Genomic DNA, 18924 nt, shown 5'->3' with positions numbered 1-18924 from the left:
TGGCGTGAGCAGCGTGTCCTGCCAAGCGCGCGTGGACATTCCGTATCATCAAACAACAAGATTGCTAATTATGCGGTTGTGGCTGCACAGCGCAGCCACTCCGATGTTTTCGCAATACCTTTTGCTGTTTCGAATTCCTGCCATGTGTTAAGAATTGATGCTGGCGTCGGTGTGTCTGTCCATCTGCAAGTGTTCGAGAACCTACTTACAAGCTCTATTACCATTCCTCACGGTCAGCTCCGGCCATACCCTCAAGATGACCCCCTAGACCGGCTACAGCATCCTCGTCACCGAGGCCGAGCTCGAGAGCATCTTCTCGCGTGTAAGAGAGTTGCATGGCTCTACCTTTGGCATCGACCACAGCAAAGCCTACAGCGGAGATACTTCCGTACGGCCTGAAGCCACCGCCCAACAAGCATCATCGACGGAGGAAATGCCTCGAGCCGTACCACCTCTTCATAGAAGCAAGAGCACCGTGAGAGATAGCGGGAAATGCTACAATGGCGGCAAGCCCGTGGAGAACAAAGCCCTCCAGCGAGTTCTCGACGACATTAGAGACGGCCTCCAGGGGCTCGTCAGCCGCACCGAGTTTCACCGATTTCTGGACGAGCTGGAGCGCGAAAACACCGTGTTGTCGGCGACGTGTGGTCATCGGCAGCAGCGGCTTCTCGGCCTGGCCGAGCGCATCATAGGAGGAGATGCAGCTCTGACAGGCAGAAGAAATGCAGAAAGAGGTCTCTGGTCAAGCAATGACGCGCTTGGGCGGGGAATGCCGGGGATCTGGCCCCAGGACGAAATATGGCGCTGGATACTTGGAACGGTGTCTCTCACGAGCACAGCGTCGTCGAGACTCGTTGTGGAAGATAGGCATTGTCGCTGGGTCATGTGTGACCGCCCGGAACAGGTGATCGCATTTGTCCGCGCCCTGCCCCGGCCATTGCCGGATAACTTCGTCTTCGTCACGCCAATTTACGTCGAGACCAGCGAATACCACCTGCGAGAAGACCAAAAGCAAGCCAAACACCACCGAGAGCCTCAATCAACCAGGCCCGACTCTTGCCCCTCATCGCCTCAGCCCTGCGACAAGCAGACTGCTCTGGCAATGCTCCTCGTCGATCTGATAAGCACCTTCTCAAGGCACGCGACTGATGAAACGGTATTTGACGGTTTGAGAAAAGCCGACATGCCCAATATCCGCTCACCGGAAGGGCGGATCCAGGCTCTCATCATAGTGCTGGATATTTGTCTCAAGGTTGCTTCCCGGCACTACAGCCACTCGAGCCAAGCATGCCCAGCTGGTCTGAGGAATAGTAGGATGAGCTTTCAGGATGGCAAGCACCCCCGGAGCACGGGAGGCGACCAGTCGGAACAGTCGCTGCTGATAGTCGTTGACCGCATCGATGCTGTCGTGGGCCCAGAAACGGAGCACTATGTCAAGAAGATGGTCCTGTTGCTCAAGCAGGCTGCTTCCCCTGCTTCAGGAGCTACGACTGGGGCAGGGGCATTTTCTGTACACCGCGGAACTTCCACACATCCCCTGATGTCCAGATTTCATCTATCACACCGTGCTTTGAGCGGCCCTTCGACTTGCGGAGCAGGTGGCATAGCTGGGAGCACATGCGGCAATGCCAGAGGTGCTTGTCCGACAATCAGAGTCCTCTTCACCATCGTAGACGAGGCTGGGCGGCAGTGGCTCGAGCAGCGATGCGGGATTTCACCAGTGACGGAGGCTTCCGTGCTCGATCGGGATGCTCAGGGCATGGCCGGGCAGCGAGTAGTGAATCATGATGGTACTGTCCAAACACGGACGCATGCAGATGAGAAAATGATGAGCCAAGCTAGTGCTCACGGGGCTACAAGTCAAGCTGGAGACCGAGAGCAAATCAAGAAGGAGCTCCGGAATTGTGATGAGAACACTCAGAAGAAATGCGTAGGAGAGGCAGATGAAGATCTCTGGGCCGTCAGACCAAGCCTCCTCTCCGCCCTGGCGTCCCCAACTGGCCTGCCGACGCCCAACACTAGAGACCCTCGCGACGGTGCAGCTCCCAGCAGGTCGTTCACGACCCGTAGTGCTGGCAGGAAGAGATCGGCGGTGATGCAGTATGTCCGAAGGTGCGCGAGTCTCAGGTCTGCAGTTCCACGAGCTCCTGCACAGCCGCACAGCACGGCTTCCGAGGATGCAGAGCATGTTGTCATATCGAGGAACGACCGTCAAGAAAGCAAGGAGACGAAACTACTCGCTGCTCGGAAACTAAAGTGGTCCCGCCTATGGTCAAATTACTTGAAGTCTGTAGGTGCTCGACCATCGTCATCATCATCATCATCATCAACTCCCTCTTCGCCGGCATGCAAATCAGAATTTACAAGGAGGCTCATGAGGGGAACCGCTGGAGCCAAGTTCCTGCGCGATCTCGTTCCGAGTCACTCACAAAGAGACCTTCGTCATCCCCGTCCTCATCGACACTATTTCCATAGAGTGACCAGCCTATGAAGGATCGGGAAGTTGCGGAAAGGCATCGAGGGTCCCCAAATAGCTAAGTCGTCTTTTGTGAAGGAGTAGGCGCAGGAAACCAGCCACACCAGATCATGTCAAAGACCTCGCATGGAGAAGGATGAGCGATACACGCAAGGGCTTGAGGTTCCTGATTTGAAATGAGATTGCACACCCGTTGGAGCAAGGCCCCTCATGTTGATTTCTGTCACAGTCGTTATCTCTCTCTTCCGATACCTTTCATTTCATCATCTCAATTCATTCCGCTATCTTGAATGCCGATACGTAAAAATGTGTCGCTGTTGTCCAAAACAATTTATGCCTCGCTAAATACCAAAATCTCTCCCAACTCCTTGTACCTCTGTCCGACAAAATATTGCCCTCAAGGCTCAAACATCAAGCTCTGTCGTCGGTTCCAACGACCTGAAATGCAACCCGTCCCTCAAGATGGCCATCGCAGGGCCGATGCCGATAAAGCTCCACACGCCGCCCGTGCGGCTGGGATCGACACTACGCAGGCTCTCGTCCGGAATGGCCCGGGCCAAGATCTTGTACTCGGCGGCATTGGCCGACATCTCGCCGCCAAGGTCCTGCTGTGGTGACAGCGACGTGGGGGACTGGACCGCAGGCGCAGTGGAAATCGCGTTGTCCGTCGAAGCCCGAGGTGACGAGGATTGCGACGAGGTGGCAGAGGTCACCGGCTGCTGCTTATTGTGGAAGAACATCCTGGGCCATTCGACGCCCGCGTTCCTCTCCACCTCGCGCATGCGCCGCTGGGCATTCTCAATCTGCGCCTTCCTCCGGGCGATGGCCTCCATGTTGCCCATCCGGATTCCCTCGATGACCTCGTGCCACGCCCGCCGCGACTCCCAAGGACTCTGCTTCTCCAGGGGCGCGACCTGCGCCTCGGAGATGGGGACGTCGTTGACGTCAAACTCTTCGACCACCTTGCCCGTCCGGCCGTCCTTGATGGTCATCTTGCCTGTCCACTGGCCGGAAATCTCGTAGATTGGTTGCCGCTTGTTGGCGGGCACGGAGGCATTGTTGCTGCTACTGTCTCCTTCCTCGCGAACACTGCACAACCTGGCGTTGAAGCTGTTGCGCTTGCCCATGCCAAAGGTATTCGTACCCGAGAACCCGACGGTCGCGAGATATCCGGAGCTCGAGGAGATGTAGCATGAGCCATCCAGCTCCGGGTATGGCCGGCCCGTGAGTAGGCCCTTGAGCAGCAGCGTTGGGAGGGTCATGAGATGTGACTCGTTGTGCACCGTGTCCCGGACGATGGCGTAGCCGACCTGCGACACTCTGACACCGCTCGTCGGGCTGAAGCTCGTCTCTTGCGCGACGTAACCCTCTGATGACATGCCGTGGGCCTTGTTGTAAGTGTAGCACGCCGTGGCTGGGGGATGGTGTGACACCTGCTCAACAAAGAGCAGGGTGGCCGAGTCATCCTCGGTGGTTTCGTTTACAGATGTGTCGCTGCCTACGCTGTTGGCGCGTCCGTTGCTAACAGACGAGATGGAACGACGCCGATAGTTGTCGCTGGGGAGGAACTTGGCGAGAAAGAGCTCCCCCAGAAAGGCGTTGAGAGGCTTCTTGGCGCCGCCGAGACTCTCCGTGACTCGGGGTGCGGGTGGGCTGCCGCTACGCGCGTTGTCCCCAGCATCTGATCCCGGCGACGAAGTACGTGATAGTGACGCCGAAGACCGTGGTGTAGACGATGTGGACGAAGTCACTGAAGAAGAAGTAGAAGGAGAAGAAGCGATGGTGGCGTGATAGCCTTGCCGTTTGAGACTGCAGAGGAAGCTCTTGAGCACGAGGAGGGCCCTGACTTCAGGGTCGTCCTCGTGAGCTGGCGCGAGGAACAGCTCTTGCCTCTCAGCACAGGCCACGGGCATTTCCGTGACGGACCTGGGTGAAAGAAGAAACGGCGGGGCTGTGATGTTGGATAGGTCGCCCTTAACTGTGGCCAGGTAGCCCAGAAAGTCCCTGAGCTGGGAGAAGGGTGACGACGACCTTGCCGACGACGACATGATTGTGTGTTGCAAGGACGAGCTAGTGAAGAAATGTTGCCAAGCCGCGGCCTTGGCGTCACGATTTACCAGGTCTGTGTAGTATGGAGTAGTGGGTGATTGAGTATGGCCCCTGGCTCTTGTTTCTGTTCAGACGGGATCTAGAAGTCTTGTCATGGAATGCCAAGCTGGAAAGAGGGAGGATCCCTTGACTATGTAGGGACAACCGGAGCCGAGAACATGCGCTTGTGATGCCTTTGACCAGCGGAAGTTGTGGGAGAAATGGAGTGCGTAATGTCTCGTCAGCCACCCCTCCTGCCCCCAAGGTTGCCGCCATCTCGAACTATGTATGTGCTACGGCTCGCACTCGGTCTCCTGGCCACAGGGTATCTCTGGAACCCTCGGATGTCTATGATTGCCGAGACCAGGGGCACCAGGGGACATTGCACTGCTGGAGAGTGACAACGAGCTGGGGATGGTGTTTGGTGCCCAGGCCTGTCAGGCCAGGGTCCTGCCTTAGACCCGCCAAGGTCTATGACGCACCATAGACAGGACCCCCGTTCTAGCCGGTTCCTGGAGCCCGCCAGCCAATCAGGTGCTAGCCCTGCTTTCCTCTTCGGGAAAGTCTCGATCGCCGCGACAATGACGGCCATGGACCATCACCAGCCATCTCTGCCATCTGCCATCCGCCCTGTCATATGCTCGGCCATCTGCGCTGCCGTCGGACATCTGGCGAGTGCGAGCTCCATCGACACAAGATGTGTGCACTTTCTCCCGGCATATTTTGGCCGGTTGCACTGCCCGCCAAGCTGAGACTCTGCCGGCCGGACATGCGACATTCCAGACGCCCATTCTCAAACTCCAAATGCGTGTCCCGACCAGGGTCCCAGCCAGCGCCCCCCCCCCGTACGTTGGCCAACTCGCATTGCAAGCGGCTAGTGAGGCAGCGCGAGACAGGACACACTATCTGGGCCTCCGATCACCCCACAAGGTTCTGCACAACGAAATCAACCTCCTCCGCTGTCCCGCAGATCAGCCCACCCCGCTCGTCAATATCCTCGAGTGGCTTGTCCAGAATGTTCTGCCCGCTGGCGGGGTCAACCGCCTTGCCCCCGGCGCACTCCACGATCAGGGCAAGCGGGCACAGCTCGTACAATCGTCGGAGTTTGGCCTTGCTTGTGCTGGTGACCGGCGACACGTAGATCCCGTGGCCCTTGACCAGAGCGTGCACAACGTCGGGCACGAGACCCCCGCTATATCGTAGTGTGTATTTGTTCTGGATGTAATGCGCGACCAGCTTCATATACCGCTCATCGTCGGCGGCAGCCCGCAGGTTGGCAGGCGCAAAGTAACGCGTCTTGAACGGAGGCAGCGACAGCTTGACCTCGGCGCGCACGATCTCGGCGTCGTTGAACCCCGAGTCGTCGCTGATGCCAACCTCGAAGCATGTGGCTTCGACCTGGCCAGGGATACGGAGAGCAATGACTGCCGTGGTGCGCGGGCCGTAGATGCCCAAGATGGAGGCGATCTGGCGCTGTGCAGGGGACTGCCTGATAGCGGTGGTGCCTTGCCATATGCCGATAATGGTACCAACCGTCCAGTTTGGAGCAATGATGGAGCTCCCGTCCAATGGATCGAAGGCGACTGTGTATATTTCTGAAGATGCCGCAGCCGTATTTATGCTGTCGTGCTCCGTATTTTGCTTCTGTGCTGGGCGCTCTATGGGGTCTTCCTCGCTACTGGCGGTGCTGACTGATGGGCACGCTGCGAGGGCATCGCGGATGAGGTTCTCGGCCAGGACATCGACGTTGAGCTGGTCGTCGCCAAAAGTATTGGCTGTGCCAGCCAAAGCGACATGTTGGGCGTCACGCAGTGCACGGGAGGTGCCGGCAATGGCGTCGACCAGGGCCGGGATGACCGAGTCTCGGAGGGCGGCGTGCTGGCTGCCAGAGAGCACACGGGCGAGGTGGTCCAAGAGACTGGCTGGTTCTTGAGTCGCTGCCATGGTCAACGGAGACGTGTGCGATATCGCAAGCTTCTTGAGCACACTTGCGGACGTATGAGGCTAGATTGAAGTTGGATGCTGGACCTTGCGGATGTTGTTGACGAGAGCGCGCGCGAAGCCGGAGCCGGAGCGGGAGACGCCAACCTCGCGAGGGGCTAAAAAATTGCTCTGCACGGCAGCAGACGGCAGCTGCGCCGAGGTGGACCCCGCCGTGCCTTCCTCCTCCGGGCTCCAGAGCTGCCGTTTGCTCTGACGAGCATCCTCCTGTTGCGAAAAGCTCACATTCTATCATGATCGCACATGATTCCTATTGTTCGCAGAGAGGCACAGGTGACTCCCGGAATGATGATCCTAGATCGGACTCCCCCTCGCGTATGTGTCCAGCATGCATGACGACCTTGTGCTGCAAACCGCGCGCCCACCTCTACCCAGGTGCAAGAACAAGGCATCCTCTTGGTGCAAAGTGCATCTTGGCTCAGGCACAATGGGATTGTTCGAGATCAATACCTCCGCTGCGTGTCGAAGATCTGTGGCCTGATCGCCCTCGTTATAAATTCTCGAACCACCATTCGTCATCTCTGCGTCGAAATCCCCCACGTGGAGAGCTCTTGTTTGTGGATGTCGACGGCTTGTTGACGTCACATCTTGACGAGCAACCTCACTGCGGTTAAAAGCTCCGAGCAAGAATGAGCTTGCGCGAATGTCCCCCAACGCGATAGACATTAGTTCTCGGGTCCTTTCTCAATCATAAAACCCAGTTCAAGCTGTCGTATACTTGCCAAAGACGTTCAAACCATTGTGCTCATCAGCCGTCCTCGTTCCGTAGCTCCACGTCCCAGCAATAGCACCGCTTGTCCGCGATATCCGATACACACACAGCAAAACACCAAAGCTCAAGTCGCACGCTCATCGGTCGATGAGCACATTCGGATTCAAGCACCGGGAACAATAGAGAACCCAAGACGCTCTACGCACCTATAAACACAAACTAAGTCCCCGGAAATCCGCGGAGTAGCGCCAGCAACACGACAACAACCCACCACATACAAAAACCACAATCAACATCACAACCATGCCTCTACCTTACCAGTCCACGCAGATCCCCACGTCCTTCGCATCATGCAGCATCGGCCACAAGTCGTCGCACACCTTTCCTCTGAAACTGAAAGCCATCGCAGACGCGGGCTTCGACGCCATCGAGCTCAGCATGCCCGACATCCTCAGCTACGGGGCATTCCTGTCCTCGGACAATAAGGAGCCCGCCCCGGACGACTACGACACCCTAGAAAAGGTCGCGCGGGAGATCAAGACCCAATTGAGCGAGCACGGCCTGAAGGTCCTCATGCTGCAGCCCTTTGCCAACTTCGAAGGCTGGGGACCGGGGAGCAAAGAGCGCGAGGAGGCATTCACCCGCGCTAGGGGGTGGATGCGCATCATGAACGCCGTCGGCACGGACATGCTGCAGGTCGGATCGTCGGATTCCCCGGCCATCAAGGGAAAGTCAGTGGACGAGCTGGCTCGGGATCTCGCTGAGCTGGCGGACTTGGGGGCTGCTCAGGTCCAGGGGTTCCGCATCGCGTATGAGAACTGGTGCTGGGCGACAAAGGCGCCCAAGTGGAAGGACGTGTGGGACATTGTACAGCGCGCGGACAGGAGCAATATCGGACTGTGTCTTGATACGTTTCAGTCTGCGGGCGGGGAGTGGGCGGACCCGCGGACAAAGAGCGGTCTCATTGAAGGAGTGTCTGATGATGAGCGGGACAAGAGATGGAAGGCTTCGCTGGAAGAGCTGAGCAGGACGGTGCCTGCGGACAAGATCTACCTGCTCCAAATCTCGGACGCGTACAAGATGGATCCGCCACTCGAGGATAAGGAAGACAAGGACGGGCTGAGGCCACGCGGGCAGTGGAGTCATGACTACAGGCCCTTGCCGTATGATGGCGGTTACCTTCCCGTGGAGGACTTCCTCAAGGCGGTGCTGGGCACAGGGTTTAGGGGCTGGTTGTCTGTGGAGGTGTTTGATGGCAAGGCGAAGGACAAGTATGAGGATATGGGCGATTATGCCAAGGCGGCGATGCACTCGTTGCAGAAGCTGCTAAAGGCTTAGGGTTATCGGAGCCAGAAAGTAATGAATATGAAGCCCTACCCACTCATTCCTGCAAATAACGAATTTTATGTTGACATCTTGGCTCTATTGTCACTAATGTGAAGGACTCTATTGCCTCGTGTAAGCTTGAAGGCACGCATTTTATTGTGAAACACCCAACAACACGGAGTATCGAACAAAGACGATGATTGCGTCTTCGTCCCAATAAGTCAGGTCGGCTTTACAATTCTGACTTCTTATCAGCATCTGCTGGCAGACACTTGCCGATAAAGCCCTCAACCTCCTCAATCTCCTCCAGGCAGGCGCTGTGCCCCAGGCCGCTAAATCAGAAATGTCAGCACCTCTGAAGCATCCGCACACCAGATCTATTTCATCACGGGGAACTCACGGGTATATCGTCAAGTCAACATCAAACCCAAGCTTCTTGAGCATATCGTGTGTCTCCTTGCCCAGCGCGGTGGGAACCACTGGGTCTGCGCTACCGTGGCACATCTGAACTGGGGTCTTGCGGTTGAGATCGCTCTTCTCGAGGTACCCTGCGAGCTTCGAGTCAAGAGGCATGTACGAGGACATGCCAATGATGCCAGCGAGCTTGAAGCCGCCCGTAAGGCCTGTAAATAGGGACACCGCGCCGCCTTGGGAGAAGCCGCCGAGCACGATGCGATTCGAGGGGATCCCCGCGTCGATCTCAGCCTGGATCAGCCCAGACACGTACTCGCGCGAGCGCAAGAGGCCGGTCTCGTCCTGGTTATTGCGCAGGTCTTCGACTCTGCCAGTCAGGGCGGCCTATTTTCATGCAGAGAGAGCGGAGAAGGACGTGTTAGGGGTGCAAGGCCAAGAAAGTTTGTAGACTAACGTTTGTTCCGGACGAGGGTGCTGGTTAAACTCACAATGTCGTACCAGCCTGGCGTCTGCATGCCGCCGTTCTGTAGCAAGGCGTCAGTAGAAGACACATGGCCGCTGGCATTCGCTCTCCGTCACTGGCGTTGAGACTTACGCAGGTAATGGGGATCATGGGTGCATGGGGCAGCATGAACTTGACGTGGTTGAGCCGGGAGCGCATGCGCCAGTTCTCCACGGCCGAGGCCCAGCCGTGGCCAGTGTCGCCGAGGCCGTGAAGGAAGATAACTGTCGCTGAATGCTTCGAAGCAGCCTCAAAGAGGAGCGGCTGCATCTGTCGGACGGGCATCTCGTCGACAGCTGTTACGGTCCGAAGCAAGAGAAGAAGCAAGACAACCACAGTGAAGAATTGTAACAAATGGAGGCTCGCAGGCATCCAAGGGAAAGGTCTGGTCTAGAGGCCTATTCGCACACAAAGGTCGCCGGTTCCGAATTCGCGCTCAACTGCCTTCCGTTTTCAAGGCTGGACGTCGTTTGATATCAAAGACCTGTGGAGAAAGTGTATTGGATGCCGACGCCGCCACCAGCAACCGGGTGACGCCCCACTTGCGGTGGTTGTGTCAAAATCCCAGCGACGCGCACCATGTCGCCCAAAACCTACCCGGTACCATTCAAGAGCGCCCTTTGGTGCTCGTCGCCCAGAAGACCGCTGCTCTTGCAGTGATAGATCCGTCAGCTTGGGCAAGCCTGAAGGACAGTATTCCTAGTACATCACTGTCCACGTTTTACGAAGAGTAAGAATAAGGAAGCTTGTCGAAGCTCTTGGGCTGACGGCAGGACTCAGCTTTGGACTCTGCCACAACTATGGATTTGCAGTGTCCCAAACGAAATGAAGATGGAGTAGATACGAAACCTCGTAACGACCAGCCTTGAAGCATTGTGATTACAATGTATAAAAGTGCTGCTGAATGCAATGCAAGCCATTATAGGCCCGTGGGGTCACAGTGCCCGTCATCGTCACAACTCGCGGCATCAAGGATTAGGACGGCTGAAGGTCGATATTGACATGGGCTGACGAGCCGATCCACCGCAACACCTTGGACCCAGTGGCCCGGATGGTTGGCCAGCCGTGCAGGCCGTTTCGGAGCACGCTGTGTACTCGCCAGACTTGAAACAAGCCGCTGAGGCCAGCAAAAGTTGAGACGATCGTGGGGTCCTTCTGCTCATCGTCATCAAAGACCCGTATCCGTAATAATGCGCTCTGAACAGTGACGTTCAGTATATGATGCCAGTCAATCTGACACAACGCATTGTCATGCTGGGCTGGCGACTGCACGTGGTTGGACAGCCTTGCAAAGCGGCGAAGAAGGATTCTACATAGTGTAGTCGGCCTCGGGGGTTGTGCTTCGGCACATCACAACCCATTCAAGGGGACCGTGACATGGTGTGTTTGAGGTTGAGCTCCCATGGCAAGTGACCAGGGTCGTTCGCAAGGGTGCTTGGTGGTTTCAACAATGACGGCGCGACACTGGTCAGCTCACCTCAACAGGCGTTTGCGATCGTGATGCATCCGTCACGGTGCCGTTGATTTGAGAGAACCTTTGCTGAGAACCACGAGCATTCGTCGCAGTTTGGCCATGGTGGATGCGTGACGAAGTCACTCGATACAGAGTCTCCTGCCCACAACGCGGCGCCACTGCCAAGCAAGGTTCAACTCCCCTGCGCTCAACGCCACCCTGCCTGCATGATTCCAGCTCGTGACGATGGCGGGAGGGCTCCCATTCGGGAGGCCTGCCACAGCTGACAGTGCACATGGCTTTGCTAACTGCTCACTCGCCGAGTTGTCTGGTGATGAAGTTGGCGTGGTAAGAACAATGGGCGCTGGGTCTTGATGAAGCACTCATAGTGCTCACTGTATGCAAGTGTGCACTGGCTCGCAGCATTTCCAGTCAGATCACTTCTTCCCTCGACAGACGTTCCTCCTACCTCACAAACGGGGACAAGACAGGGCCTGTTCCTACGCGATTCAGACTCTCCGGCTCCCTCCAGGCACTGTAACCTGACCTTGCGCAGCGTACCGGCTCCCCTGCAGGCGGTCGGCTCGCTAGCCGGGGCCTGCTCCTCTTTCCTGCAGAGTTCCTGTCCCTGATCTGCAGCCGTCGACGCTTTGCCGTCTGTTGCACGAGGCATGGCATGGCCTTTCCGCCGTGCTGCAGGTCCCCTCCCGAGTCCTTCGTTCCCGCCCGCGCAACGGCGCTTGCAAGGGTTGCCTCGCAAGCCCTTGTAGACAAGCCCTAGCTGGGGCCTGTCTCTGGCGGCCTCGCTGCCCTGCCCCCGCTGCCACTTGCCGCTCTCCACCAACCTCCCCCCACCGAGACCAGCCCTAACTCCTCCACGCATTAGCGTTCTGCCGCGCTGGACGCCGCTCCCACGACGTTTGCTTGCTTCGATCCTTCAACGTTCCCTCGGCTTCAAAGCCACTGGCCTGGTATAGCCTTGGGCCTGCTTACTAGCCTGCCTGCAACCTCCTCTCGAAGCCGGTCTCGTCTCCTTCGACATTCTGACCCGACGACCATCGCAGTCAACCACCCCTTCAACCTTTATCTCATACGCACCTTCTCTGCCGACCTTGCCGATCGTCCAAGCGGTTCTGCCGAGTTTGCCGTGTCAGCAACAACGTCGCATCTTCTCCGTCGTCGCCGCCACCGGTCCTTTTCACGAGCGCAACAGCACTCAAACGACACACCACACCGCGATCCAATTGTCGACACACCTGTGAGCGCTTGCGACAGCCACTGCGCAGCAACCCGCCACAGAAGCTAGCATCAAGCTCAGCCGCGAGGCTGCGGATCATCTGGACAAGCGGCATCGGCCGAGGCCGTGCCGCTTATCGCTTACATGGCGTACAACGGCGACTTCAATGGCCAGCAACGGCCGTATGCTGGCCCTGCAGCTGGACGACCGGCACCACGCCAATATGGCGCTTCCTACAGGCAGCCCCAACAAGGACCGCCGCCCCAGCAACCGCAGCAGCAGTACGACCAGTACAACGACGGATATGGCTACAATGGCGGTTACGAGCAGTATGATGATGGCTATGGGAATGACTACGGCAATGACTATGGCGGGCAGCCGCAGCATGACGGAGGCTATGGCCGTGGCGGCCCTCCGCCGCCAGCAAACCAAGGATATCAAGACTATAATGCCCGTGGGCCGGGCCCCGGCCCTCCCGGAAGAGGCGGCTATCCTCCTCCTCGCGGTGGCAGAGGCGGACCGATGATGCGTGGACCAATGCCACCCCGTGGCGGTGGTCCGCCGCCGGGACCAGGTCGTGGATATCCCCCACAAGCTCGAGGGGGTTTCCGCCCTCAGCCACTCGAGCGTGCAGCAACGGCAGACCCTTACGGTAAGCATTTCAACATAATCTAACATGGCGGAAACTGGTCCAAGCTAACTTTCCATCAGCTGAGCGTCGAGGCCCTCCTATGATGGGTGGACCTCAGGACCACGATCTGTCAGGACGCATGGCTGGCATGGATCTTGGAGGCAGACGACCAGGCCCGGGGATGCCAGGTCCGAGCCAAGGCCGCCCTCCAATGGGTCAGGAGGACGACTATAGACGTCCTTCTCTGGACAGTCAGTATCCTGCCGCTTCAAGAGGTTATCAAGACCCACGTCAGGGACCGCCAGGCCAGGAACAAAACTATGGATTCCAAGAACGCAGCTACAACGGACCAGTCTCACCATTGAGTGATGGTTTCAACCAGCCTCCCGCGAGAAGTATGACGATGCCACAGAATATTGAGAGGCCCGACATGAGCCGCCAGGCTCTGCCACCCAGGCTCGATAGTGCGCCAGCGGGTGGACAAGGCGTGGGCATGGGCCAGCCTCCATCGCAACACATGCAACGACCACCGCCCCAGCGTATGTATCCTGGTCAGCCTGGGCAACCAAACCCTCCGCAGCCAATGAGCCCGCAGTTCCTCGATCCGGGACACGGTAATGAACCGGCTAGGGAGTCTATCGGAGACTTCTATGACGAGTACTATAACGATCCGCCGGGCGGGCGCGACTCCTATCAATCCACAAACTATGACCAGCGTGGCAGCCATGAATACCATCCACAGGGCGAATACCAAACGCCTCCGGAGGTGGAACAACATATGCGACCTGGACCCGGGCGTGGCACTCCTCAGCCGGGGCCTGCTCGTGTGCCAGAGCTATCACGGACGAAGTCGCAACCCAACTTCAGGGAGCCCCAGGCTGCCGTTTTCGAAATGGCTGGGGATCTGCCGCCGATGCCGCCACCTGGAAACTTCCAAGCGTTCAACCCAGCTATGGTCAACAGCCCACCCAACGACGTGTCAACAAATGCATTTGGGCGAGGGCCAGGCCTCCCTGGTAACCCTGCGCCTGCCAGAGCAGGCGCAGCTCCCAATGGCCAGCAACTTGGACCGGGCTCTGGCCATCCAGCTCCTGTTCGCCCAGGCTTGATGGCAAACTCAATGGTCAATGTCAATGACAAGCCCGTGCCTGTACGCAATTATCAGAATGCTGGGCCTCCGGCCCCAGCGCCGTACGCGGCTGGCCCTCCCCAGCCACAACAGGCCCCGGCCCAACTGCCGCCCCCGGCTGCACGACCAGTTTCTGGTAGTGCCGAGAAGGTCCCTGTAACCACGGAGGAACTCGACCGGCTGCGTGAGACAATCAAGGTCAACCCGAATGATCAGCAAAGTGCTCTTAGCCTCGCCAAGAAATTGGTCGAAGCAGCGGACACCCTCGTTCCACGAATGCCCGACCCCAAAGCACGGGTCAGGGCTCGCGAGAGGTACATTATGGATGCCCACAAGATTCTCAAGAAGCTTGTGAGCTCGCAGAATGCCGACGCCATGTTTTATCTCGCCGATTGCATGGGCCGAGGAGCACTGGGCCACGAACCCGACAACAAGGAGGCGTTCACTCTATATCAGTCCGCTGCGAAATTAGGACACGCTGCTGCTGCGTATCGCACGGCCGTCTGCTGCGAAATTGGCAACGATGACGGCGGTGGCACACGCAAGGACCCGCTCAAAGCGATCCAGTGGTACAAGAGAGCTGCCACCCTAGGAGATACACCTGCCATGTACAAGGTCGGCATGATCCTTCTCAAGGGTCTGCTTGGCCAGCAGCGGAATCCGCGCGAGTCGATTGGGTGGCTGAAGCGGGCAGCCGAGCGTGCCGATGCAGACAATCCTCATGCTTTGCACGAGCTAGGAATGTTGTATGAGACTGCTCAGCCAAATGACGTGATAATCAGGGATGAGGCGTATGCCCTGCAGCTTTTCGAGCAGGCTGCCCAGCTGGGCTACAAATTCAGTCAGTTCAAGCTGGGATGTGCCTTTGAATACGGCCTCATGGGATGCCCAATCGATCCCCGAGCATCAATCAGCTGGTATTCGCAGGCAGCACAGCAGGGAGAGCATCAAGCGGAACTCGCCCTGAGCGGTTGGTACCTGACTGGCAGCGATGGTGTGCTGAAGCAGAGCGACACCGAGGCGTACCTGTGGGCACGAAAAGCTGCCCAGGCTGGGTTGGCCAAAGCCGAATACGCCATGGGCTATTTTACCGAAGTGGGAATTGGTGTGCCGGCCAATCTCGACGACGCCAAGAGATGGTACTGGCGAGCAGCAGGTGAGTTTCGATATTGCATACTAGTCCTAGTGGCCGTATCTTCTGACATAGGCACAGCACAAAACTTCCCCAAGGCTCGTGAGAGGCTAGAGGATCTGAAGAAGGCTGGACGTCATGCCCCGCGGCAACGCGAGCGGATCTCCCGCAGCAACATGAGCAAGCAGCAGACCGACGGGGAATGCAGCGTCATGTGATTCCACTCCATGTCGATGACTAGGGTGAGGACGAACCAGGTCCGGCAGCATTATCCGGCACCATATCGAAGAATCTGACGACCTCAGCAATCTTTCCAATGTACTAACAAGCTTTGACGGATCATGAACCATTGCGTGGGTGGCAGTGGCACTGCTGGCGCTATCCCATGGCAGGCCCATTGGATGGTGCGCTCACAGGGTGTGCTCAGAGGCATGCACTCCAGTTCATCTTGCATGCAAGGTTAGTTTGAACAATCGTCGCGAGGTGCGAGCACTTCCAAAATGTTGGCCTGAGTCTACCCAATCGTCCTACATTGGTAGTCGTATGCTTCGCTTTCCATTTTCTCGTTGGGGAGTTTAGCAAGGGAACTGCATATCTATGGCGTTGTGTGTGTTTGGAGACGAGTAGTATGGCAATATGCAGACAAGATAGGGAACTGATTGAGCGTCACAAAAAGAAACACGAATCTTTATGAAAACTGGCTTTGCCGAACGCTCTGTTTGTAGGCATGAATCCTTTATCCTGTTGTGTGTACACTATAAAAAGGGTATACTTGCGGAAGGCGGCACCGCCCGTGGTATTACCTTGCCCGTGACCAATACGTGGGTCGTCGTCCAGATGTCTCCCTTCATATGTCTGGGTGTGTCTACCGCGTCCTGGCGGATGTTGGTGGTACAGAATCTCTCCACAGCCTCTAACCACCTGAGGCTGATGCATCCTCCACTTCCCCTACGGTGTCTCCCCGACGGCGCCACGACCAACGAGGCCCTCCGTCTCGATCTGGAGCTTTGGTCTCCTTGGTCGCGGCCGCTCATCCATCTACAATCGGCCTGCTGCCGCTCACTGATAAAAGTCTCTCAGCCTCATTTCTTTCCAAAGACCCCGCCCGGTTTTCCGACATCCTCGCCGCGCACACATCCTGCAACCCCTCTCTCATGGAAGTCCCCCCCTCGGCTTCTTAGTTGACGGCCTTCTTGGCCTTGTCGACGACCTCGGCGGCCTTGCCCTCGACCTTGTCCAGGGCGGTCTCGTTGTCCTTTTGGTTCATGCGCCACATGAGGATGCGGGTGCACTGGGTGATGCCGACCATGCCGAGGAAGAAGTTGACGGCGGCGAGGAGGTAGTTCTGCGGGGTGATGACGAAGCACCAGCGGGTCCAGATGATACCCGTCGCGGTGAGGGCGCCGTTCTGCGTGAGGGACAGCTTCTCGGCGGGGCGGGCAAAGTCGGAGACACCGGCGAGGACGAGGGCCCATTTCATGACGGGAGCCCTAGAGGTTTTTGCAAGTGCGGTTAGTTATTTTGAAAGATTTTGCCCGTTTACCCCAGGGTTTGTCAGGTATCTCTTGACAGACGAGGCACTGGACAGACAGCCAAAATGACTGGAGAGGAACGAACGTACCAGAAGTGGACGGTCTTGAGGCCAACCGGGCTGGCCCACATGCGCTGGAACCAGCTCTGCTGCTGCTGGGCTGTGCCCTCGCCGGCGGCCGAGCTGCTCGTGCTCTGGAAGCGGCGGCCGGCCGTGTTGCGCATGGTCGCGGCCCGGAAGGTGGCGCGCGAGGCATTGGCGCTGCCGGACTGGAAGACGGGGCGCGCGGCGCGGAAGAGGGTCGTCGTGGCGGGCATGGTTTGCGGCTTATGTCTGTATATGTGTGTATCTGTGTGATATTTGTTGTCTGTGTGTTTGGGCCTGTCGACGACGTTTTTTGGACTTCCGTTGCGAGTGCTGATGAGGCGGCGTGGATTGGAGGTTGCTGCTGCTGCTTCAACAATGGAGTCAAAGAAAATGCGGCCAAGCGGGCACGGCGGCTTCGGGGGGTGGTTATTTTTGGTGGAGCACCTACGGGGAGCGCTGTTGGTGTTGGGGGGCTTCCGAGGGGGATTGCGCCGGAGCTCATCGGAGCAGCCAGAAATTTGGTGAGAGGTACGTACCGTACCTGATCGTTATGTAAGCCGTCCATCACTGAGCGCCAATGGGGGGTCAACGTCATCCCGCAGGGCCCTTCAAGTACTGCTTAGATGCATGCTCTATGCGGCAAACCCATGTTCCGGCAGGCCACTCCCCCAATTGCAGCCGGCCAATTGCAAAGCTGCATACAACAACCCTCGAAGCGCGAAGCTACGCTACGCTACCTAGTGCCTGCGTGCGAGCAAGAGCGTCAACCTCCATCGCGAAAGTGGCCCTGTCGAGCAACCCAATTCCTCACGACCACGACTTGGTTACGAAATCCCACCCACCGCAGCCATGTCGACCGGCAAATACGCATTCTCGCAGGCCCTCCGCGAGGTCCGCTTCCTCTTCTGCCAGGGCGAGGCCAGCGCCGCCACCAGGTGAGCCAAGCACCCTTGCTTTGTGCATCCCCTACGAAAACCACAATCTTTTGAGCAGAACCAACGGGGAACACTTTTCCACCCTGTTCCAACCAAGAATCTGCGCAGGCGGCTAACGACTCTTCGCTACAATCGAGCAGGACCTTCCTCACGAGGTCATACCCCACCATGAAGAAGAACAACCCCAACACGCCCATCCTGCTGCGTGAGGCGGCCGGCACCCTCCCCAAGGTGTATGCCCGGTACGAGTTTGGCCGCGAGAAGAGCCAGTCCCTCGAGGGCCTGACGGACAAGCAGATCGAGGACACCGTCACCTCGCTCGTCAAGGGCGACAGCCCTGCCGCCGCCGCGTCGTCGTAGACGTCTCGGAGGGTGGACACAAGGAAAATTGAGAAGGGGCGGGGAAGGAGGGATGCCCGGACAAGAGGCGGGCACGAGTAGATCATGAAGAGGGGGTGGCACAGGCAGTGCTACAGACAGGGAGCACATGCCGTGAGTGGGATGCCACCGGCAGGCTGCAATCACGGCCATGAGACAGCTACTTCGAACGCCGATTTAGGGGTGCACTGATGTGTCCCAGGGCAATGCCGCGCGTGCCGCAGATGGGGACAAGACAACAACTTTCGAGTTGTCCCGGAGGTGAGCGCCAAGACACACCTCTTGCTGCGGGAAGGTTTTGACGCCAGGGAACATGAGTAAACTGCATCATCGCTTGCTCACTTGGAGGGAAGCAGGAACTGTACATATGTCAACGATATCAAAAATGCAAAGAATAAGCCGACATGACTTAAATTCACATGCTTGGTTTGCGGAGTGAATCAGCACTTTAGGAATGAATGCCCCCTATAGGCAAAAAGGGCGTCTCGGGGCATCTGGGCATACATTTCCAATCTGCTCGTGCCGAAATGACAGGTGAAGTCGCCTATCGGGCAAGGTTTGACAAGGTAATGGACGGCAAGCACCATGAGAAGCGGCAGCATGCGTGATCAACCGCATGCTGGTGTTGTCTTGCGCAGGAGCAGATTGAGCCTCGCATGAGTTCATCCTGGGGTATATTTTCGCCGGAACAGGTATCCTCATTTCATCTACTGGAGTACATGAAAAGGGTCAGCTATTATGCACCCGAAGGCAGCACTTTCCATTCCCCCCAAGACTGTTGAGCTCACTATCCTTGGAAATCCCGGCATCACAAAGTCAAACGGCCCTTCTCTCCGGTCATGTATCCCTGCCCTTGCTCCAACCTTCATGCCAGTGATTTCCTGCTGTCTAA

The 18924-nt window shown here is 57.6% G+C and overlaps 9 protein-coding genes across 9 annotated transcripts; 4 read left to right on the top strand and 5 right to left on the bottom strand.

Moving 5' to 3' along the window:
- Positions 1-433: 433 nt before the first annotated feature.
- On the top strand, positions 434-2491 carry B0I36DRAFT_402671 (uncharacterized protein; the record flags this gene model as incomplete). The annotated part of the gene is made up of 1 exon (XM_046161735.1): positions 434-2491. The coding sequence occupies one exon, from the start codon at positions 434-436 to the stop codon at positions 2489-2491; it is 2058 nt and encodes a 685-aa protein (XP_046016279.1).
- A 389-nt stretch (positions 2492-2880) lies between these two features.
- B0I36DRAFT_371820 (uncharacterized protein) lies at positions 2881-4840 on the bottom strand (the record flags this gene model as incomplete). Its single annotated transcript, XM_046160051.1, has 4 exons — positions 2881-3039; positions 3190-4104; positions 4228-4485; positions 4814-4840. The coding sequence occupies 4 exons, from the start codon at positions 4838-4840 to the stop codon at positions 2881-2883; spliced, it is 1359 nt and encodes a 452-aa protein (XP_046016278.1).
- Positions 4841-5482: 642 nt separating this feature from the next.
- B0I36DRAFT_236024 (uncharacterized protein) lies at positions 5483-6508 on the bottom strand (the record flags this gene model as incomplete). Its single annotated transcript, XM_046149439.1, has 1 exon — positions 5483-6508. One exon carries the CDS (start codon positions 6506-6508, stop codon positions 5483-5485), a length of 1026 nt encoding a protein of 341 aa, XP_046016277.1.
- A 1072-nt stretch (positions 6509-7580) lies between these two features.
- Positions 7581-8615, top strand: B0I36DRAFT_237126 (3-dehydroshikimate dehydratase; the record flags this gene model as incomplete). Its single annotated transcript, XM_046149513.1, has 1 exon — positions 7581-8615. One exon carries the CDS (start codon positions 7581-7583, stop codon positions 8613-8615), a length of 1035 nt encoding a protein of 344 aa, XP_046016276.1.
- A 50-nt stretch (positions 8616-8665) lies between these two features.
- On the bottom strand, positions 8666-10027 carry B0I36DRAFT_313428 (acyl-protein thioesterase-1-like protein). Its single transcript, XM_046152622.1, has 4 exons — positions 9613-10027; positions 9506-9541; positions 9004-9401; positions 8666-8935 (listed from the first exon to the last, which is right to left on the bottom strand). Exons 1-4 carry the CDS (start codon positions 9889-9891, stop codon positions 8836-8838), a joined length of 813 nt encoding a protein of 270 aa, XP_046016275.1. The 5' UTR covers positions 9892-10027; the 3' UTR covers positions 8666-8835.
- Positions 10028-10452: 425 nt separating this feature from the next.
- On the bottom strand, positions 10453-10744 carry B0I36DRAFT_62414 (uncharacterized protein). The gene has a single exon (XM_046163110.1). The coding sequence runs from the start codon at positions 10686-10688 to the stop codon at positions 10488-10490; it is 201 nt and encodes a 66-aa protein (XP_046016274.1). The 5' UTR covers positions 10689-10744; the 3' UTR covers positions 10453-10487.
- Positions 10745-12943: 2199 nt separating this feature from the next.
- B0I36DRAFT_237275 (uncharacterized protein) lies at positions 12944-15319 on the top strand (the record flags this gene model as incomplete). Its single annotated transcript, XM_046149524.1, has 2 exons — positions 12944-15125; positions 15183-15319. 2 exons carry the CDS (start codon positions 12944-12946, stop codon positions 15317-15319), a joined length of 2319 nt encoding a protein of 772 aa, XP_046016273.1.
- Positions 15320-15802: 483 nt separating this feature from the next.
- Positions 15803-17133, bottom strand: B0I36DRAFT_313425 (uncharacterized protein). The gene is made up of 2 exons (XM_046152621.1): positions 16723-17133; positions 15803-16591 (listed from the first exon to the last, which is right to left on the bottom strand). The coding sequence occupies exons 1-2, from the start codon at positions 16947-16949 to the stop codon at positions 16279-16281; spliced, it is 540 nt and encodes a 179-aa protein (XP_046016272.1). The 5' UTR covers positions 16950-17133; the 3' UTR covers positions 15803-16278.
- A 291-nt stretch (positions 17134-17424) lies between these two features.
- On the top strand, positions 17425-18440 carry B0I36DRAFT_313424 (thioredoxin-like protein). The gene is made up of 2 exons (XM_046152620.1): positions 17425-17654; positions 17795-18440. The coding sequence occupies exons 1-2, from the start codon at positions 17569-17571 to the stop codon at positions 18012-18014; spliced, it is 306 nt and encodes a 101-aa protein (XP_046016271.1). The 5' UTR covers positions 17425-17568; the 3' UTR covers positions 18015-18440.
- Positions 18441-18924: the final 484 nt, after the last annotated feature.

Source organism: Microdochium trichocladiopsis (genome assembly GCF_020744255.1).
Source record: "Microdochium trichocladiopsis strain MPI-CAGE-CH-0230 chromosome Unknown B0I36scaffold_2, whole genome shotgun sequence".
NCBI classification, from domain to species: Eukaryota; Fungi; Ascomycota; class Sordariomycetes; order Xylariales; family Microdochiaceae; genus Microdochium; species Microdochium trichocladiopsis.
The sequence above is the reverse complement of the archived record's forward strand: the minus strand, read 5'-3'. Positions and strand labels throughout refer to the sequence as shown.